The 20,257-nt window shown below is 45.0% G+C and overlaps 2 protein-coding genes across 3 annotated transcripts in view; both read left to right on the forward strand.

Annotated features, from left to right (window-relative positions):
* Nucleotides 1-8,352, forward strand: part of LOC120981621 (antigen WC1.1-like) — a 214,842-nt gene extending 206,490 nt beyond the window's left edge. For both annotated transcript variants that reach the window (XM_040411189.1, XM_040411190.1), the window contains 2 exons: nucleotides 6,347-6,460; nucleotides 8,233-8,352. In XM_040411189.1, the coding sequence (XP_040267123.1) occupies nucleotides 6,347-6,460; nucleotides 8,233-8,309 (191 nt within the window). In that variant the 3' untranslated portion in view covers nucleotides 8,310-8,352. The remainder of the gene's footprint in view (nucleotides 1-6,346; nucleotides 6,461-8,232) is intronic.
* LOC120981622 (NACHT, LRR and PYD domains-containing protein 3-like) overlaps nucleotides 1-20,257 on the forward strand; it is a 3,400,916-nt gene that overhangs the window by 1,888,632 nt on the left and 1,492,027 nt on the right. The window lies entirely within an intron of this gene.

Genomic DNA, 20,257 nt, shown 5'->3' on the forward strand with positions numbered 1-20,257 from the left:
TTTTTTAAATTCAGCAATGTCCGTAAAAGACACCAAATGCCCCTCGGGTATTTGTAAGTCTCTATGCAGTTGTCGAGCTTTCTCTAACAAGGCGACGTCGCTTAAAGAAGCACCCTCCAAAATAGCGTAAACACTAGCGGCCAGACAGACGTTATTATCGTAATTATTAAAATCGTATAAATGTTGTTTTTTACAATCAATAATACGACTATATGCGACACCACCCAAACGTCTTCGGGACCCACCACGGCGACACCTGACAATGATGACAACTAGTTTAAGTGTATTTCCAGCTATGCACTCCGCGTTACTCTGTAATGCGTTAGCGATATTGTCCAAAAATGTTTCGACTCTAAAACCATCTCTAGAATATCTATTAGAAAAAATCGAATCAAACGTTTCGCCGCCATCTAAACGCAATTGTATGAAATCACCCGGCTCGATGGCCCGTAAAATCCTATCTAACAATGTCTGTATAGCAGCGTGTATTGCTTCAAGAGCGTCAACAAATGAGCGAATTTCTTCGAGGTTAGCGAATCTGAAGTGTTCCGTGTACATGGTACTATTAAAATTCGCTAAGTCACGCTGTTGATGATATACACGTTCTAGATAAACGGAACTAACGTTTTGTGGTTCTGGGGGATCGTCTGTAATAGCCGTGTTATAGGGCAAGTCGCCATTTTGTGGGCCGCCGGACTGAATACGCGCTGATTGCGTATTTGACTGCCTGTTAGTGTGCAAACTGTTTGGACGGCTGGGCCCCGCTTGCGCTGTCTGCGATTGCTGTTGTGCTTGTCCAGCATTCAGACGAGCCGCCGCAACAGACTTGTTACGACATTCCTGTCTTTTTTTGCGATCTATTTTGTTCGGACGCGTCGGCGGCGTATTGTTACGCCGGCGAAGCCTTTTTTCTCTAGCTATTTTAGAACGTTTAACTGAAGAACAGATTTTTATAGCCTGTTTTAACTTTCGAATCCTAGCACTTACAGTTGTTTTTGAGCTTTTAAAAGGGCGTCCACCTCCACCAGTCATCACTAGTCATTCGCTGCCTAGCAGCTCTTTTTCAAGAGCGTCAAGATGCGTAATCAGTCGTATGCATTTGTTACGCGTAGCGTGTATTTGCCCCTCAGTATTTTTGTTGGGGCTGTTAAACGCTAGAGACGTAGAGTCTTTAACGTAACATTTTAAATGCAGTGCTACGCGTGACATTTTGTCATTACATTTCGCGATATCCCGCAATGCGTCGTACGTCTCGCCACCCCGGCAATAACAGGAATGGACAAGAGGCGCGTATCGCTGCTGGGGTTCGCTTATCTGTTGTCCGTTACTGCTTGTGTCTGGTGTATCAAACGTGATGCGCTTTTTACAAGGTATTACATCTTGCGTATTGGTCACCGTTGTTATGTCGCATAAATCTGTAATATCATTTATTACACTAGTTGGCTCACCACTCTGTAGAACCGGCCGAGGCTTTGTTAGAACTCCAGCTATCGGTGTAAACTGCTCCTGCTGCTGTTTTGTGGTTGCTCGCCGTCTCTCTTTAATGCCTCTGGCTTTGTTGCTTTCTTTTCTTTTGGCTGAAATTTAAAGACAAACATTAAGATATAAGTATTAAGAATTTGCTAATTAAAACAACCCCCCACCACCCGCGAAATATAGATAGGTAATTGATCTATAGATATGTAGCTAGAAATATAGCTAGATAAATAGCTAAATTGATCGAATTTAGATATTTGTGGGGGTATTTGGATGCCTAGAGACATAGATAGATAGATAGATAATTTGATAGAATTTAGATAGTTGGGATATTTGGATGTATGGAGACATAGATAGATAAATGGCTATATATAGATAGCTAGTTAGATAGATGGATATATGTCATTATGACTTTTATTAAAAATTTAAAGACCAGCAGCAAGATGTATGTGTTAAGAACTTGAAGCGGGCCTAATTAAAACAGAGCACCGTGTAATATTAACTTACGGGCATCAGGGCAGCGGCTAGTCGGCAATGCATGATTTTCCGTCAGCCAACTGTCACGGGCGTTAGTGCACAACTCTGGCGGTTCTGGGAATGAAACAGTTCTGTTGACACTGGCGCCACTACCAGGCATCTGAAAAACTTTAAATTACAAGGTTTGATTAGACACCATTGTTTATACACGCTTAAAAGTTATACACATTGCTGTTTGAACTGCTGTAGAGGACGCATTACCTGTTGTGCTAGATTTCTTTGACGCCGCTTTGGAGATACCGGCTGTGGCCATTTTTCTTTTCAGCGCTGCATTTTAACAAAAAGTATTAGACTTCTAGACATTGTTTAAAATATGTTACAGCAACAATACGTTTTGGGACTTACGCGCTTTGCCCCGCTTGCTACGCTTTTGTAGAGCCTCATTGGAGCGTGTCGCGCTGTCCTCAATTGTATACACTTTTCTTTCCATCGCTGCATTTTAAAAAAGTGTATTAGAAATATCGATAATGTTTAAAACAGCCAACATCAAAGAAGCCGATCGAGCCTTACGTATTCTGTCTAGCCTTGTCGCCTGTTCATGGCGCCCTGGGGTTGTGAGATCGATAACTTGCGATGGCTCGTTCTCCTTTAGCGAGTCAGAATAGTTTTTGCGCGTAACTTCAATGTTTGAATGTCCTGTATTTTCAGTCTCAACGTCTCTGTTCACAATTCTTAAAATGTCGCTGATTTGTGTGCCTGTAATAAAACGTTCATGTACGAATGTACGAATCATAGAAATCATCGCCCGCTATAAGCAGCTGCGCATCGGGTATACTGTCATCTCCCCATAAATTTTGGTAAGAATCCATCTAAACAAAATGTATATTGTTAGTTAAAATATAGCAACATTTGTCGGATGTAAAAGAAAAAGACATTTAGTTAGTGACGCATTACGACCCTATAAATCATTTACATAACTACAGATAACCTAATTCATATTCAATAAATAGTAAAAGCTTTAAAAGCACAACCGCCAAATGGTGCTTACCTTTTGATGTGTTTATTGCCTTAGGGACCTATGCCTGTATGTGCCTGCGTATCTCTGTGCTAACCATGCCCAGAATGTGTCATGTTTATATAGGCTGGGGGTCTTGTTGTAAACCACAAAATATTTTATACGAATTTATATGTATATTATAGGCCTTTTTATGCCCAAATCTTAATTTTATATCAAAAACTTAGCAACTGTTATAAATGGGTATAGCCAAAAAGATTTTTTAACAAAATGAAACTTATCAAGCTGTATAATTTGCTATAACTGCATATCAAAGAGTTTGGCTTTTATACCAAGACCTTGTGTTTACACATTAAGTAGTTGCTGTCTTTCAAAAAGTTAGATTATGTTTTATAAGAATTGATATGTTTATTATAGACCTTTTTTATGTCCAAATCTTAATTTTATATAAAAAAAAATAAATAAATGTATCAAAGTGTTAGAAATGGGCATATCCAAAAAGATTTTTTATCAAATGAGACTTAACAAACTGTATAATTTGTTATATATGCATATCAAAGTGGTATATGAAACTTAACAAACTGTATAATTTGGTTGGCTTTTATATTAAAAAAAAAATAAAAAAAAATTGTGCTTTTGTATTCATTTGGAAACTGCCTGACATTAGATTATGACATTAGATTTCACCATTTGTAGTAAGCTGCCAGGAGGCTTTCAAAAAACCACAATGTCCTCTTTTAGTCCTAACAGTAATCTGATAAGAATGTCTGGGGGGTGTTGCCATCTGTAGTAAGAATCTGGAAGACGTGATAAGACCTTAATGGCCAAATACAAATGTAGTAAGAATCAATATAAATTTAAGAGCAAATTTATTTATTTTTAATTTGTAACTGTCTGACATTAGATTATGACATTAGATTTCACCATTTGTAGTAAGCTGCCAGGGGGCTTTCAAAAAACCACAATGTCCTCTTTTAGTCCTAACAGTAATGTGAGAAGAATGTCGGGGGGGTGTTGCCATCTGTAGTAAGAATCTGGAAGACGTGATAAGACCTTAATGGCCAAATACAAATGTAGTAAGAAGCAATATAAATTTAACCGCAAATTTATTTATTTTTAATTTGTAACTGCCGGACATTAGATTTCAACATCTGTAGTAAGCTGTCCTGCGTCTCTAAGAAAGTTGAACTTCCTGGTTGGGGGGGGGGGGGGGGATGTTGCCATCTGTAGTAAGCAGCTGTCAGAAGTGGTAAGACCTTAATGGACGAATACTATATATATATATATATATATATATATAATCTATCAAGCAATATCAAGCGATATAATCTTTATATCAAGCGATATAATCTTTATATTAAACAATATCAAGCAATATAATCTTTATATCAAACAATATCAAGCGATATAATCTTTATATCAAACAATATCAAGCGATATAAACTTTATATCAAGCGATATAAACTTTATATCAAACAATATCAATCAATATAAAAAGGGGCGAGGTTATGTGTATAAAAGGGGGCGTGGTACCTGTCACTTTTAGTTTGATGAAACATATACCCTCTTACTACTCGGGCTCATTCTCATTCAAATAAATAAGACCAAACAGCGATATCAAACATCATTCATGGACAGATGCTGCACTGTTTTTAGGGAAGCACATGAAAACCTTTTTTTGTATACTGGTGAAAAAACTTTAATAACATTTACTGTGGTTTTGTAAGCAGGAGAAGAACATGGATATGATGATGTGGATAGTGGTTGACTTGTCTCTGTCTTTAAAACCGGATGGAGAATTCAGTGCACTTGATAAAGAGCAGACATTTTTGAGAGGCTTTTACTAGAGATGAGCAAATTGATTCTAAATGATATTGATTCATTATGAATTTCCCCAAAAATTCTACTTGCATACAAATTTGCAGTTTTGGAGGAATCGCACAAAATGGCAGTCGGCATTTTACATTTCAAATTCAGTACAGTAGCGAGGGAAATAGGGCAGGGAAGGGAAGTGTTAAGTAAAGTAAATGTTTTTTCAAAGGTTTTTTTAAAGTAGTAAAAACATAAAAACTACACAAGTTTGCTATCGCCATAATCAAACTGACCCATAGAGCAAGGTTGTTGTGTAACTTTTAGTTCATATTGAATATGATAATTAGCGTTGAGTGAATCAAAGTTGATGAGGTGGAATCCCGCACAGTCTCTTGCCCGGTGCTAGGAAAAGTGATTAGAACTTTATTAGAAAAATACGAGTTTTCAGCAGTTCAGGGACAGCACTGAGATAGTGTAGGGAGACTTTGTCCACACAATAGGGAGAGTGCAGGGGCCAATAGAAGAGTGTAAAATAATAGAGGAGCTATTCTATTACACCTTGCTGCGCGAATTGGGATTACAAAGTGCTCTAATACTACTGATTTTAGGTTGTTTGCATTCTATTATACATAATTTCAGTAATCCATGATTCCTTAATTGGGGTAAAATTGCGTTCTAATACTACTGATTTTGGGGTGTTCACGTTATTTTATACATAAATAAATGTTAATCCTTGATTCTGTAATCGGGGTGAAATTGCGGCCTGATACTACTGATTTTGGGGTGAACAGTTTCTATAGTAGGATCTTGGGCCTCTGCGCGGTTCTTTATACCTGGCGCTAACATCGACCTGTAAGGCTGAGTTCACACTTGAGTTATTTGGTCAGTTTCGGCCCCGTTAATGCCCAAATAAGTAAAGTGTGCAGTGATTCTAAGTCATCTGCATGTCATACTGACTCACAGTATAATTTCACTACCACAGCAGACTCCCTATGCATGTTACTGTAAGGCACAGTGTTCTACACCACTATAAAGGCTCTCTGCAGCCAGGAAATAGCTGATTTATAACACGCTCCATCACCAATTAATTCGGATTGAATTTAAAAAAATTGGGAAAATTTGGCAAAGCATCCAAATCAAATTTTTGAAAATTTCGCTCATCTCTAGTGATAATATCAAAATCTAAAATGTCTTGGTGGAATAGTGTTGTTTTATTTTATTTTTTACCAATTTCACTTGACAAAGAAACCTTTTCCGGTTTCCAATGCAAGATATGGTAAATAAAATGGTACCACAAAATATACAACTTGTCCTGCAAAAATATTTGAACTTAAAATTTTAAATGTTGTGTATCTTAGAAGGCGGGGAGGAAGAAACGAAAAATACCTGGGGTTAATAGGTTAAAAAGCTTTGATTTCCCACCAGAATCAATGTCACTTCCCTCCATGGGCTGTGTCTGGTATCGCAACTTTTTCCATGCATGTGAACTTATGGACAGAGGCTAGACTATTTTTGGGGAACACAAACACTTTGAATAATAGCATCTTCCTGTGACTTTGTAACCAGGAGAAGAACATGGATATGACGATGTGGATCTTAATGATTTCACTCATCCTTTGAACCCTGAAGAAACACTCGAAGCACATGACAGCAAAGACGAGTTGGGACCATCTTGGGAAGGTTTGTACTTGTACACTTATGGTGAAAATGTTCTATTCAGTAATATGCAGCATGTTTTATTACCTGTGATGTTAGGAACCTACTGTATAGTGTTTTTAAACTTACATTTTGGTGAGCAGAGCTATAGAATGAATGGCCCTGCTATGTTAAATGTCTTCTGATAAATACAGTACATAAATCAAAAATTATGATGGATGCTCAATAATTAGAGAGAACATATCCATGCCAGCTGTGAGAATAAACAGAATTCTGCAGTATTATTTTGATGGTGTATATGATATATCTGCTGAAGTGTTTTGCTACATCGTCTTGCTATTGTATTGAGCTTGATTTATGGTAAAATGTCCTTAAAGGGGTTGACCCACAAAAAAATAAAAATTCAAACTAGCACCAGGGCCTGAATTGTTTTAGTAATTGGTTGTAATTAAAAATTTGCGTAGCTACTAAGTTATTCAATAAAATATGTCTGTATAGCGCCACCTGCTGTTTGTCCTGCTCACAGAGAAGGCCGCACATGCCTCCTGAGCTGTGATTGGGATAGAGCAATGAATGGTGAGATCTCTGGATCCATGTGAGGTGCAGGGCCGGTTCTAGCTTAGAAAGAGATTGTCATGGACTATATGATGTCTGATTTTCATTTTTTACATTAGTCATGGGATAACCCCTTTAACAAAATATGATAAAAGGTTAAAGGGGTTGTGTCACTTCAGTAAGTGGCATTTATCATGTAGAGGAAGTTAATACAAGGCACTTACTAATGTATTGTGATTGTCCATATTGCCTCCATTGCTGTCTGGATTCATTCCTCCATCACATTATACGTGGCGCGTTCCCATGATTACGACCACCTTGCAATCCATTAGCGATGTCCGTGCTTGTACAGTATAGAAAAACACCAGTCTATGTGAGCTCCCATGGTCCTGGCCACCAGAGAGGCCAGTGATTGTTCTTATGGTGGGCAAGCATGGCCACCGCTGATGGATTGCAGGTGTCACCGCCACTTCTGTGAGAAGGTCTGAGAGACGTCCTTTTCTACCTCTTGCATGATGTTCTTTGTTTTGGTTTCACTTTGTCATCTCATTTCCTTCTCCCAGGTGTCACCTATTTAGACTAATCCAGTTTCCTTTATATTCTCTCCCATACTGCCTCACTTTGCGGTTTATACTACTTCCTGGATTGACGTGTTCACTGCTGGAGACTTCTGTACCTGCTTGTTCAGATAAGTCCTTTCATGTATTGTGTTTCCTTGCTGGCTTGATTCTAGGTGACCCTGACTCCCTCTGTATTAAGTGCAGGGAGCCGGTGGTCATGTCCCCTCACTATTATAGGGTTTTCAGGTGTCACACAGTCTAGGTACGAGGGCATGCAATCGTCTACCTCTGAGACCCTTGTATGTGCTTAGCAGTCAGGGTGAGCTCTTAGGGTTTTATAGGGGTCACCTTTATGCTCCTTAGTTTGGGATCAAGCCAGTCGGATGTTTATCCATAACTTCCAGCCATCAGCAACATCATCCGTGGCAGCAGGGTGGTCGTAACCATGGAAACAAGCAGTGTAAAATGTGATGGAAAAATGAATCCAGCCAGCAAAGGAGGCAATATGGACAATCACCATACATTAGTAAGTGCCTGGTATTAACTTTCTCTACATGATACCTGCCACTTGCTGTAGTTAGACAACCCTTTTAAGGGTGGACGTACTGCATAAAGTGAGAAAACATGTAAATTATTTTGTCATGCGTATAATGGAAGTTATTAATTTATTTTTTGCACTAGACTTCACTGACAAACATGATGATCAAAAGGCTTCCATATCCGACAATCAAGACAAAGTTCCTCTCCCTGTTGACTAAGAATATGATTAATCTACGTCTACATGATAAAGATGTATCACTGAAATAATATTAGACGTATAGTAGACAACAGAGCACATCTTATACTTGTTATTTGTTAATAGAGCATGACGCTCTTAAGACTCCTTCTAAACACAGTGAGGAGACCATGCTCGCAGCTTTACTTTGTGGAACTGATAACAGCGCTGTCATATTCTATTCAGAAAGGATTTATTGTGTCCGGTATATGATGGTGTTTGTGTTTGCAGCATATGGTGGCATTTATATGTACACTATATAGAGGCACTGACTTTATGTACAGTGTATGGCGATATTATTAATGTGTACAATATATCTTATATTTACATTATATGTAGAACTTGCTTTTATACTATATGGAGACATTATATACAGTATATGATTAAATTGTGAGCAAAGTGTATGGTAGCAGTATTTCTGTGTACATTATATGGCGGGATTTTCACCTTTGCTGTGTCCGTATTTGCAGTGCAGACACTAAGAAAGAATAGTCCCAGAAACTATCCCTAACTGACCCTAACTTTCAAGCGGGTGCGCACCCCCCTTATCCCAGTGGTCCAAGTGGACCGCTTACAGTTTGTGGAAGTGCACGGTGGGGCCCGATGTCGTCCTTTTCTTTAATCAGCGCAGGATCCGCAACAAAGAAGTCCTCCTCAGCAGGCCGGAAAACCAGTTGAATATAATCCAGGATTATTACAGTTACTGTCCGGTACCTCGACAGCACTGTAAGTCTCTTTACTGTTTGGGGCAATCCACACAGCCCAATGTCAGCTCCACAGGTTAGTTGCTGCACACAGTCCTTTTAACTTGGCTTCACTAAATGCACGGTCTCTTTGTACTCCATCCGTCACTAGACCGAAGTTCACACAGCTTGGCTGTACAGGAATGTCCTTTAGTATCACCACACACGTCTTACACAACACAGAATTTGTTTTCTATCTTGCTAATATGGCGGCAGCTGCAGTTCAGTCCCTCTTCCTCCTTCTTCTTGCTCACACTGAGGCAGGGTGACATCATAAGGGGCGTGTCACTTCAACACTTAGCTGCTGCCTTAAAGCACCAATATCACATTAATACACTTTCTCTATGGTAACCTCCAATGCAAATTGGTCCTATGCTTTCATCTACTGACCAAACAAATACTGCAGGCATTTTACATTAAATTTTAACACAGTTTACCAGGATAATGAAACATAGAGACATTACATGACTGTTTCTTACAACAGTATGGCCATATAAACTCCAAGAGTACCCCTCTTTACCCTCTGTCGCAACTTGGGGGAAAGAAGCGGCCACCGACGGAGCTATGCCTTTTCTGGTTTTTGCTTTTTGGCCACTGCAATGCAGGTGTAGATCAGATTATTGTTTGCAACTCACCAGCTATTATGAGATACCATACCTTTTATGATTTATTGTAGCTGGTAGAATGAGAATGCGCCTGTTGTCCAATCAGAGTTCTGTGCTATTATTGAATGTACTTAGCACCTCTGCAATTGTTCTACCTGCTTCAGGAATCCAAAAGCAGGTTCTAATGCAGAATTTAATTGTAGCTATAAACAATAGTGCTCAGTGCCTATAATATGCCCATGCTGACTTCTGTGGCTGCAATCCTAACCCTTCCCAGGATTTCTTATCCATTGAAATGACAGCTCTGTTTAGGTGCAAAACAAAATGTCTGCCTCCAGAAAATCAATATGGCAGCCTCCATGAAAATTTCAATAGATGGAACACTGAGCGTGTCACAATGGAACCCTTCAGAATCCATAAATGATGACATCACAATGGACCCTTGCTGTTTTCCTTCCTGGTAGCAGCCATGATCCTTCATTCTTCAGTCAGGTTTGGATCCATGCACATCAACAGGTATGGGTGCCAATCAACAGATAAGGATGCGTTTTTGTGTGTGTCAAACAAAGGTGTCAGTTTATAGAAAGATTTGTTTGAGGAAAAAATGGCTCTTCTGTGCAAAATGGAATACTGTCCAGCGTCTATTAGCAGGCCCAGAACACAAAAGCCTTCTTATCTGTTTCTAAAGGTATGGCCATATAAACTCCAAGAGTACCGATCTATACCCTCTCGCGCAACTTTGGGGTAAGAAGCGGCCACCGACAGAGCTATGCCTTTTCTGTTTTTTGCTTTTTGGTCACTGTAATGTAGGTGCAGATCACTTTATCGTCTGCAACTCACCACCTATCATGAGATACCATACCTTTTATGGATTTTTGTAGCTGGCAGAATGAGAATGTGCCTGTTGTCCAATCAAAGTTCTGTGCTATTATGGAATGTACTTAGCACCTCTGCAATTGCTCTACCTGCTCCAGGAATCCAAAAGCATGTTCTAACACATCATTTCATTGTAGCTATAAACAATCGTGCTCAGAGACTAGAATACATCTGTAATGACCGGCGTCACGCACAGGGAGGGAAAAGGGAAAGCCCTGCCCACGGGAGAGGGAAAGGTGGTGACCCCTGACTCTGCGGCTGGCACCTGACTGCCCTGGCGTCCCTAGACGGGTTCCTCACCCGTGCGGCGATCACGTGCCTAAACCCTGGCCCTAGATAGTGAACGGGCCGGTGGGATCGCTAGTCTGCACCACTGACACTAAGAGGGAAACACCAGGGAGAGGACAGACAATACAGACAAACACATACACCCAGGTGGGCGACCACAGCAGACCACCAAGGTCCAACAGGGATCCGGAGGGTAACGTTCTGGACCAACGACCAGAGAACGCAGCAACACAGCTCCAGAGGGTCAGTATAGAAGTCCAGGCAGGAAGCTCTATATCTGGCAACCAGAGAAGTGTGAGAGGGGAATATAAGGAGGTTGGAAATGCTGGACAAGGAACAGCTGAGGAGAAGGAGCTACGGATCCCTGAGTGAGCCAAAAAGGGTTGCAAAGCAAACCCAGAAAGCTACCATAAGGAAACAGCCCTATCTTACATAGAGCGCGCAGCCAACCGCTGCGACTTCCTGACCCCGGGTATAACGGAGTCAGGCGTGGGTCTTGACACCCTCGTGACAGTACCCCCCTCTCTACGAGGGGCCTCCGGACACTCAGGACTAGGTCTCTCAGGATGAGAGGCATGAAAAGCCCGAACTAGCCTGTCGGCGTTTACCTCAGATGCAGGAACCCACATTCTTTCCTCTGGACCGTAACCTCTCCAATGCACCAGATATTGAAGAGAGCGGCGGACCCGACGAGAATTAACAATTTTGGATATCTGAAATTCTAGATTACCATCCACAACAACAGGAGGGGGTGGCAGCGGTGACGGTTCTAGAGGTGGAACATATTTTTTGAGTAACGATTTATGAAAGACGTTATGGATTTTAAAAGTCTGAGGTAGTTCCAGGCGAAAAGCCACGGGGTTGATGATGGCTACAATTTTTTAAGGGCCAATGAACCTAGGACCCAGTTTCCAAGAGGGAACCTTTAATTTAATATTCCTAGTAGACAACCACACATAGTCATTCACTTCTAGGTCCGGACCTGGCGACCATCTCTTATCAGCCATGCATTTGTATTTACCTCCCATATTTTTCAAGTTAGCTTGCACCTTCTGCCATACCGATGAAAGAGATGATGAAAACCGTGACTCTTCGGAAACCCCAGAAGACCCCCCCTCTTGGAAAGTACAGAATTGGGGATGAAAACCATATGCACCAAGAAATGGTGACTTGCCAGTGGATTCCTGACGACGATTATTTATGGCAAACTCAGCTAACGGTAAATATGATGACCACAACTCTTGGTTTTCAGACACAAAACATCTTAGATATGTCTCCAGGTTTTGGTTGGTACGATCAGTCTGTCCATTCGACTGAGGATGGAAAGCTGAGGAAAAGGACAAGTGTACCCCCAAACGGGAACAAAAAGCTTTCCAAAATTTAGAAATAAACTGGGTACCCCGATCCGAAACAACATCGGAGGGGACCCCGTTAAGCTTCACGATTTCACTGACGAATACCTGAGCAAGAGTCTTAGCATTAGGTAGTGCGGGTAACGCAATGAAGTGTACCATTTTGCTAAACCTGTCCACTACTACCAAAATAACTGTTTTACCCGCAGACAAAGGTAAGTCGGTGATAAAATCCATTGACAGATGTGTCCATGGTCTATTGGGAATGACGAGTGGTAATAGAGACTCTGCAGGACGTGTATGTGAAACTTTTGCGCGCGCACAGGTAGAACAAGAAGACACAAAATCCAATACATCCTGACGCAACCTTGGCCACCAAAAACGACGAGACAATAGCTCCAAGGTTGCTTTACTACCCGGGTGCCCAGCAAGTGACGAATTATGATGTTCCTTTAATAGTTCTAAACGCAGGTTCAACGGTACAAACAATTTCTCTGAGGGGCAAGAGACCGGGGCGTCCCCCTGGGCCTTTAACACCTTCCCCTCCAGAGCAGAGTGTACCGCAGAAACAACCACTCCTCTTTGAAGAATGGGTACCAGATCACTCACATTACCCCCTCCAGGGAAACAACGAGATAGTGCATCAGCCCTGGTATTCTTTGCCCCAGGACGATAGGTAATAACAAAGTTAAACCTGGTAAAAAAATAGCGACCACCTAGCCTGTCTAGGGGTGAGACGCTTAGCTGATTCGAGGTATAGAAGATTTTTGTGGTCCGTAATCACAGTGACGGGGTGGACTGCCCCCTCTAAAAAGTGACGCCATTCTTCAAACGCTAGTTTAATAGCTAATAGTTCCCTATTGCCAATATCGTAGTTCTTTTCTGCTGTAGATAGTTTTTTAGAAAAGAAAGCACAAGGACGCCATTTGCCAGGAGACGGACCCTGAGACAGCACCGCCCCCACTCCCACCTCTGACGCATCGACTTCAACAATAAAAGGCTGAGAGACATCAGGTTGGACTAGTACAGGTGCCGAGGTAAACCTCTCTTTTAGAGAGGAAAAAGCAACTTTAGCGGCGTCAGACCATTTAGAAAAATCAGTCCCCTTCCTAGTCATGTCAGTAAGGGGTTTTACAATAACTGAATAATTTTTAATGAATTTCCTATAGAAATTCGCGAAGCCCAACCCCCAACCGTTGCAGAGCTTTGAGGTTCTCAGGAAGATCCCAATCTAAAATTGGCTGGACCTTCCTAGGATCCATACGGAAACCTGACGCAGATAAAAAATAACCTAGGAATTGTATCTCCTGAATGGCGAAGACACATTTTTCAATTTTAGCATATAATTCATTCGTCCGTAGGACCTGCAGTACTTGTCTGACATGCACCTCATGTGTTCTCAGATCAGACGAATTACCACAAACCTGCCGATTAGATGACTAAAAATGTAATTAACGAAATGTTGAAAGACGGCAGGAGCATTGGTCAGACCGAAAGGCATAACTAGATTTTCATAATGCCCCTCAGGAGTGTTAAAAGCTGTCTTCCACTCATCCCCCTCCTTGATACGAATGAGATTGTAGGCCCCCCTAAGATCGAGTTTGGAGAACCACCTAGCACCCGCAATCTGGTTAAACAGGTCAGGAATGAGAGGAAGAGGGTATGGGTCTCGGATGGTTATCCGATTTAATTCGCGGAAATCTAGGCAAGGACGCAGGCCCCCATCTTTCTTTTTAATGAAGAAAAACCCTGCAGCCACGGGTGAAGAAGAGGGTCTGATGTGTCCTTTAGCCAAGCTCTCAGAGATATAATCCTTCATGAAGTAAAAGAAAATCCATCACCTCATATCTTTGCTTGACGGTGTTTATTCCACAATCCAAAGTGTAAGTGGTAACGGAACCCTCAGAATACAAGCCCCAATGCGGTCTACATGTTTCGAACCAGATGGTTCTTAATCATGAACTCCAGATTAAGAACCATCTGGTTCGAAACATGTAGACCGCATTGGGGCTTGTATTCTGAGGGTTCCGTTACCGCTTACACTTTGGATTGTGGAATAAACACCGTCAAGCAAAGATATGAGGTGCTGGATTTTCTTTTACTTCAAGTTTGGCAATCGGGGTCTCATCCCTTTCCTTGCACCCTTCAAACTGCAGATGCAGGTGAGCTGGACTTTTACCTTTATGTATATAATCCTTCATGGCTTGTCTCTCTGGACCCGAAAGATTATATAACCTGGTCTTGGGTAATTTTGCGCCGGGAATAAGGTTAACCGGGCAATCATAAGGACGGTGAGGTGGTAACTTCTGACAACCCTTTTCAGATAAAACGTCCTCAAAGTCCGAAATAAATGTAGGTAGGGTAGTTATGGAGGCGACTAAGCAATTGCTATTTAAGCAATTTTCTCTGCAATGCTCACTCCACTCCGATATTTCCCTGGCCTGCCAATCCACCACTGGATTGTGCGCTACCAACCATGGAAGGCCCAGCACTACCGGAGTGGGAAGTCCCACCAGAACATAACATGAAAGCATCTCGTTATGGTGGTCCCCTACCCGAAGGTGTAAATTATGAACAATGTGGGTGAGGTTTCTCTGAGACAGAGGAGCAGAATCAATAGCGAATATGGGAATAGGTCTCTGTAGCGTACAGAGAGACAAACCCATAGTGCGGGCAAAATGGGCATCTATCAAATTTACCCCTGCTCCACTGTCTAGAAAGAAAGAAATAGTCTCCGTTTTAACACCAAAAACAATAACTGCTGTCAACACAAATTGCGATGTACGTATGGAGGAAACATATACCCCCCGGCTGACATCCTCCACACAGCCTGGGGTTAGTAGTTTTCCGACGGTCTTTTGTTTCTGAGGAAAGAAGGACAGACATTAATGAAATGACCGCTCTCCTGTCATGGTCTTACCTTCTTGTTGTTCTCCTTCGTTTGACATGTGCTGGCGGCCATCTTGGTTTCTGGGTTTCTTGTAGCCTCCCACCCTGCGGCTCCTCCTTCCCACTGGGAGGAGCTGGATGCCCAGCTCATATATATAGGAGGTCTGTGGCTTCAGTTCCTTGCTTGGTCCTCCTGTGTTCACATGCTTCTAGACTGCTGCTGCTTCTGGTTCCTGATCCTGGTTTCGTCCGACTACCCTGCTGGTTCCTGATCCTGGTTTCGTCCGACTACCCTGCTGGTTCCTGATCCTGGCTTCGTCTGACTACCCTGCTGGTTCCTGATCCTGGCTTCGTCTGACTACCCTTCTGGTTCCTGACCTCTGGCTTCGCAAAGACTCTGCTTCGGTTTCGCCATCCGTTTGGACTTTTGCTTTACAGCTTTATTTTCAATAAAGCCTTCTTATTTTCACTTATCCCTTGTTGTACGTCTGGTTCATGGTTCCGTGACATTAGGACCAAGCCATGAATTCTGACGGTACAGGGCCATCCTCGCTACCCACGCTGGTTGCCAGACTTGATCAGCAGGATCACCTGTTGGGTCAGTTCGCTGTGGCGTTGCAAACCCTGCTTGAACGCACGGCTCATTTCGCTCCCGTTGCCGATGGGTCGGTTGTCGCTCCTGGGCCCGCTCCTACTGCCGCTCCGGTTGTTGCGCCAGAGTCTACCCCGACACCTGTTGTTGCACCTGCGGTGTTTCGGGGTATGACCGGTTCTGCCCCTCTTCCACAGCGCTTTGGGGGAGAGCCAACTCAGTGCCGAGGTTTCCTTAACCAGGTGGGCATTTATTTCGAGTTGCTGCCACATGCCTTTCCCACTGAGAGATCAAAGGTGGGCTTCTTGATCTCGCTGCTCTCGGACAAGGCCTTGGCCTGGGCCAGCCCTTTATGGGAGAACAACAATCCGGTGGTTGCCGAGTTTTCCGGTTTTGTTGCTTCTCTTCGGAAGGTATTCGATGTGCCGGCTCGTGCTGCCTCTGCTGCGAAGCTCCTTATGTCCATCAGACAGGGTTCACGATCCGTAGCTGAATACGCCATTGAGTTTCGTACCCTGGCAGCAGAGGTGGGCTGGAATAATGAGGCTCTGGTCGCTGCTTTCTCTCATGGTCTCTCGGATGCCTTGAAGGATGAGGTTGCAGCTAAGGACCTACCAGTGGAGCTCGAGTCTCTTATTTCTTTCCTGATTTTGATTGACACCAGACTCAGGGAGAGACCTTCCTTTAAGGAGAGCCTGCGGAGGTTTTCTAACAGATTGGCGCCTACGTTTGCTGTCCCACCCGTGCCTCCCTCTCCTCCCACGCCTCCTGGGGATGACTTGTCTGGGGGTGAACCCATGCAGCTGGGGTTTGCTCGCCTGTCCGAGGGGGAGAGGGTACTCCGGAGACGCGAGGGCCGATGCATGTACTGTGGTCTCGGTGGGCATTTTCGGTTGGCATGTCCGAACCGTCCGGGAAACGCTCGCACCTGAGATCCTGTCGGGGGCAGATCTTGGGTGGAGTCTCCTCGTCCCCGGTTTCCCGTGTTGACAAACCACTGATCACTGTTGTCCTCTCCTGGGTCGGGGGCTCGGTGACGACCCAGGCGTTGGTGGACTCTGGTGCTGGTGGTTTGTTCATTGATAATGTGTTCGCTGCCGCCAATTCCATTCCTCTGCAGGCTCGAGGTTCCCCACTGGCTCTTGAGGCGATAGACGGCAGACCCATTCTGCCGCCACACGTGACTCATGAGACCCTTCCAGTGGGGATAGCCATTGGTGCCGTTCACAGAGAGTCGGTCTGCCTCCAGGTTATTTCGTCTCCACACTACTCGGTGGTCTTGGGGTACCCCTGGCTCCGGAAGCATAATCCGACTTTCGATTGGAGATCGGCCGAGATCCTCTCGTGGTCACCGCAGTGTGGGGCTAGTTGCATCCATGGGTCTGTCAAGTTGCTGTGTACTTCCTCGGACTCTCTGTTGCCTCCTGAATACGAGGAGTACCGGGATGTATTCGATAAGGTGCGCGCGGTTGCCCTACCTCCGCACAGCCCATACGATTGTGCCATAGAGTTACAATCTGGTGCCATTCCTCCTCGTGGCAAAGTCTATCCACTGTCGGTAGCGGAGAATGAGGCCATGGAGGAGTACGTGAGGGAGGCGCTTTCACGCGGACACATTCGCAAACCTCGTCCCCGGCAGGGGCTGGATTTTTCTTTGTGAAAAAGAAGGGCGGTGAGTTGAGGCCTTGCATCGATTACAGGGGTCTCAATCGCATCACGATCAAGAACGCTTACCCGATACCCTTGATTTCCGAGCTGTTCGATCGCCTTAAAGGGGCCACGGTCTTTACCAAACTCGACCTGAGGGCGGCATATAACCTGGTAAGGATCAAGGCGGGCGATGAGTGGAAGACCGCGTTTAACACCAGGACCGGTCATTATGAATCCTTGGTTATGCCCTTTGGGTTGTGCAATGCGCCCGCAGTCTTTCAGGAATTCATCAACGATGTTTTCCGTGACCTGTTGCAGCAGTGTGTGGTGGTCTATTTGGATGACATCTTGGTATATTCTGAATCCATGGAGGCCCACATTCTGGATGTCAGACGAGTGTTGCAACGGTTACGAGAGAACAAGCTGTTCGGTAAGCTTGAGAAATGCGAATTTCACCGATCCCAGGTAACCTTCTTAGGTTACATCATTTCCGCTGAGGGGTTCTCCATGGATCCTGAGAAGGTTTCGGCTGTCTTACAGTGGCCCCAGCCCAGTGGTCTTCGTTCCCTGCAGCGCTTTTTGGGCTTCGCCAATTATTATCGGAAGTTCATCAGGGACTTTTCCATGCTAGCCAAGCCTCTCACGGATCTGACCAGGAAGGGCAGTAATTCCCAGGTCTGGCCGCTCGAGGCCATCCGAGCTTTTGAGGCTCTAAAGTCCGCCTTTGTGTCGGCTCCGATTCTGTCGCATCCCAACCCTGGGTTGCCCTTTGTCCTTGAGGTGGACGCGTCTGAGACGGGAGTAGGCGCCCTTCTGTCTCAGCGTAGAACACCAGAGGGTCCTCTGCTTCCTTGTGGGTTTTACTCCCGGAAACTGTCTTCCGCGGAGTGCAACTATCAGATTGGTGACAGGGAGTTATTGGCCATCGTGCAGGCCCTTAAAGAATGGAGGCACTTGCTCGAGGGTTCGGTGGTTCCGGTCCTCATCCTGACGGACCACAAGAATCTGACCTACCTTTCTGAGGCCAAGAGATTGACACCACGTCAGGCCAGATGGGCTCTGTTCTTGTCACGTTTTAATTACGTGGTCTCCTACCTACCCGGTTCCAAGAACATCAGGGCGGATGCCTTATCACGGCAGTACTCCGAGCTGTCCAGGGAGGAGTCGATTCCGACTTCGGTCATACCTCCGAATCAGATCTTGGCCGCCATTCGCACCAGCCTGACCTCTCCCCTGGGTGAGCAGATTTTGGCGGCTCAATCTGGTGCTCCCTCTGGGAGACCCAACGGCAGATGTTTTGTGCCTGAGGAGTTGCGCACTCGGTTGTTGCGAACCTACCATAACTCCAAGACCGCGGGGCATCCTGGAAAGAATCAGCTGTCCTGGGCTGTTTCACGTCTGTTCTGGTGGCCTTCTCTACGTTCCGACATCGCCGCATATGTAGCGGCATGCTCCGTTTGTGCCCAGAGTAAGTCCCCTCGGCACCTTCCGTTGGGCCTTCTGCAACCCATAGCCACCGGGGAGCGCCCATGGTCACACCTGGGGATGGATTTCATTGTGGACCTCCCTGCATCCCGAGGCCATACGGTCATTCTCATGATTGTGGATCGGTTTTCCAAAATGTGCCACTGTGTTCCTCTCAAGAAGTTACCCTCTGCACAAGAGTTGGCCACGATTTTTGCCAGGGAGGTCTTCCGGTTGCACGGTTTGCCCAAGGAGATTGTGTCGGATCGGGGGAATCAGTTTGTATCCAGGTTCTGGCGCGCTTTTTGCTCCCAGTTGGGGATTCATCTCTCCTTCTCCTCGGCCTACCACCCTCAGTCCAATGGGGCCGCAGAACGATCCAATCAGGCCTTGGAGCAATTCCTTCGTTACTATGTCTCCGATCACCAAGACAATTGGGTTGACCTCCTGCCTTGGGCTGAGTTTGCCAGGAACACGGCGGTGAACTCTTCCTCTGGGACGTCTCCCTTCATGGCCAATTATGGGTTCCAACCTGCCGTGTTACCGGAGGTATTCTCTCCCCAGGATATTCCGGCTGTGGAGGATCACCTTTCCGTCCTACGTGCTTCTTGGGTACTGATCCAGAAGTCCCTTGAGGTCTCTGCGCAGCGCCAGAGACTCCAGGCTGATCGCAGACGAGCGCCTGCTCCTTCCTACCAGGTCGGAGACCGTGTATGGTTGTCCACCCGCAACCTCAACCTTCGAGTGCCCACTCCCAAGCTGGCGCCTCGCTTTGTTGGTCCCTTCCGAGTGCTTCGCAGGGTAAACCCGGTAGCCTATGCCCTTGCGCTTCCTCCTGGCATGCGGATCTCCAACGTGTTTCATGTCTCCCTGTTGAAACCACTGGTGTGTAATCGTTTCACTTCCTCGGTTCCTCGGCCTCGTCCGGTCCAAGTGGGTAATCGTGAGGAGTATGAGGTGAGCAATATCCTGGACTCACGCCTGGTCCGCGGTCGGGTGCAGTTTTTGGTCCATTGGCGTGGTTATGGTCCAGAGGAGCGTTCCTGGGTTCCCTCCGCAGATGTCCATGCTCCTGCCTTGCTCCGAGCCTTCCACGCACGCTTCCCTCAGAAACCGTTCTTTACTCCGCGGAGGAGGGGCCCTTGAGGGGGAGGTACTGTCATGGTCTTACCTTCTTGCTGTTCTCCTTCGTTTGACATGTGCTGGCGGCCATCTTGGTTTCTGGGTTTCTTGTAGCCTCCCACCCTGCGGCTCCTCCTTCCCACTGGGAGGAGCTGGATGCCCAGCTCATATATATAGGAGGTCTGTGGCTTCAGTTCCTTGCTTGGTCCTCCTGTGTTCACATGCTTCTAGACTGCTGCTGCTTCTGGTTCCTGATCCTGGTTTCGTCCGACTACCCTGCTGGTTCCTGATCCTGGTTTCGTCCGACTACCCTGCTGGTTCCTGATCCTGGCTTCGTCTGACTACCCTGC

This window comes from Bufo bufo, chromosome 11 (assembly GCF_905171765.1).
Source record: "Bufo bufo chromosome 11, aBufBuf1.1, whole genome shotgun sequence".
NCBI lineage: Eukaryota > Metazoa > Chordata > Amphibia > Anura > Bufonidae > Bufo > Bufo bufo.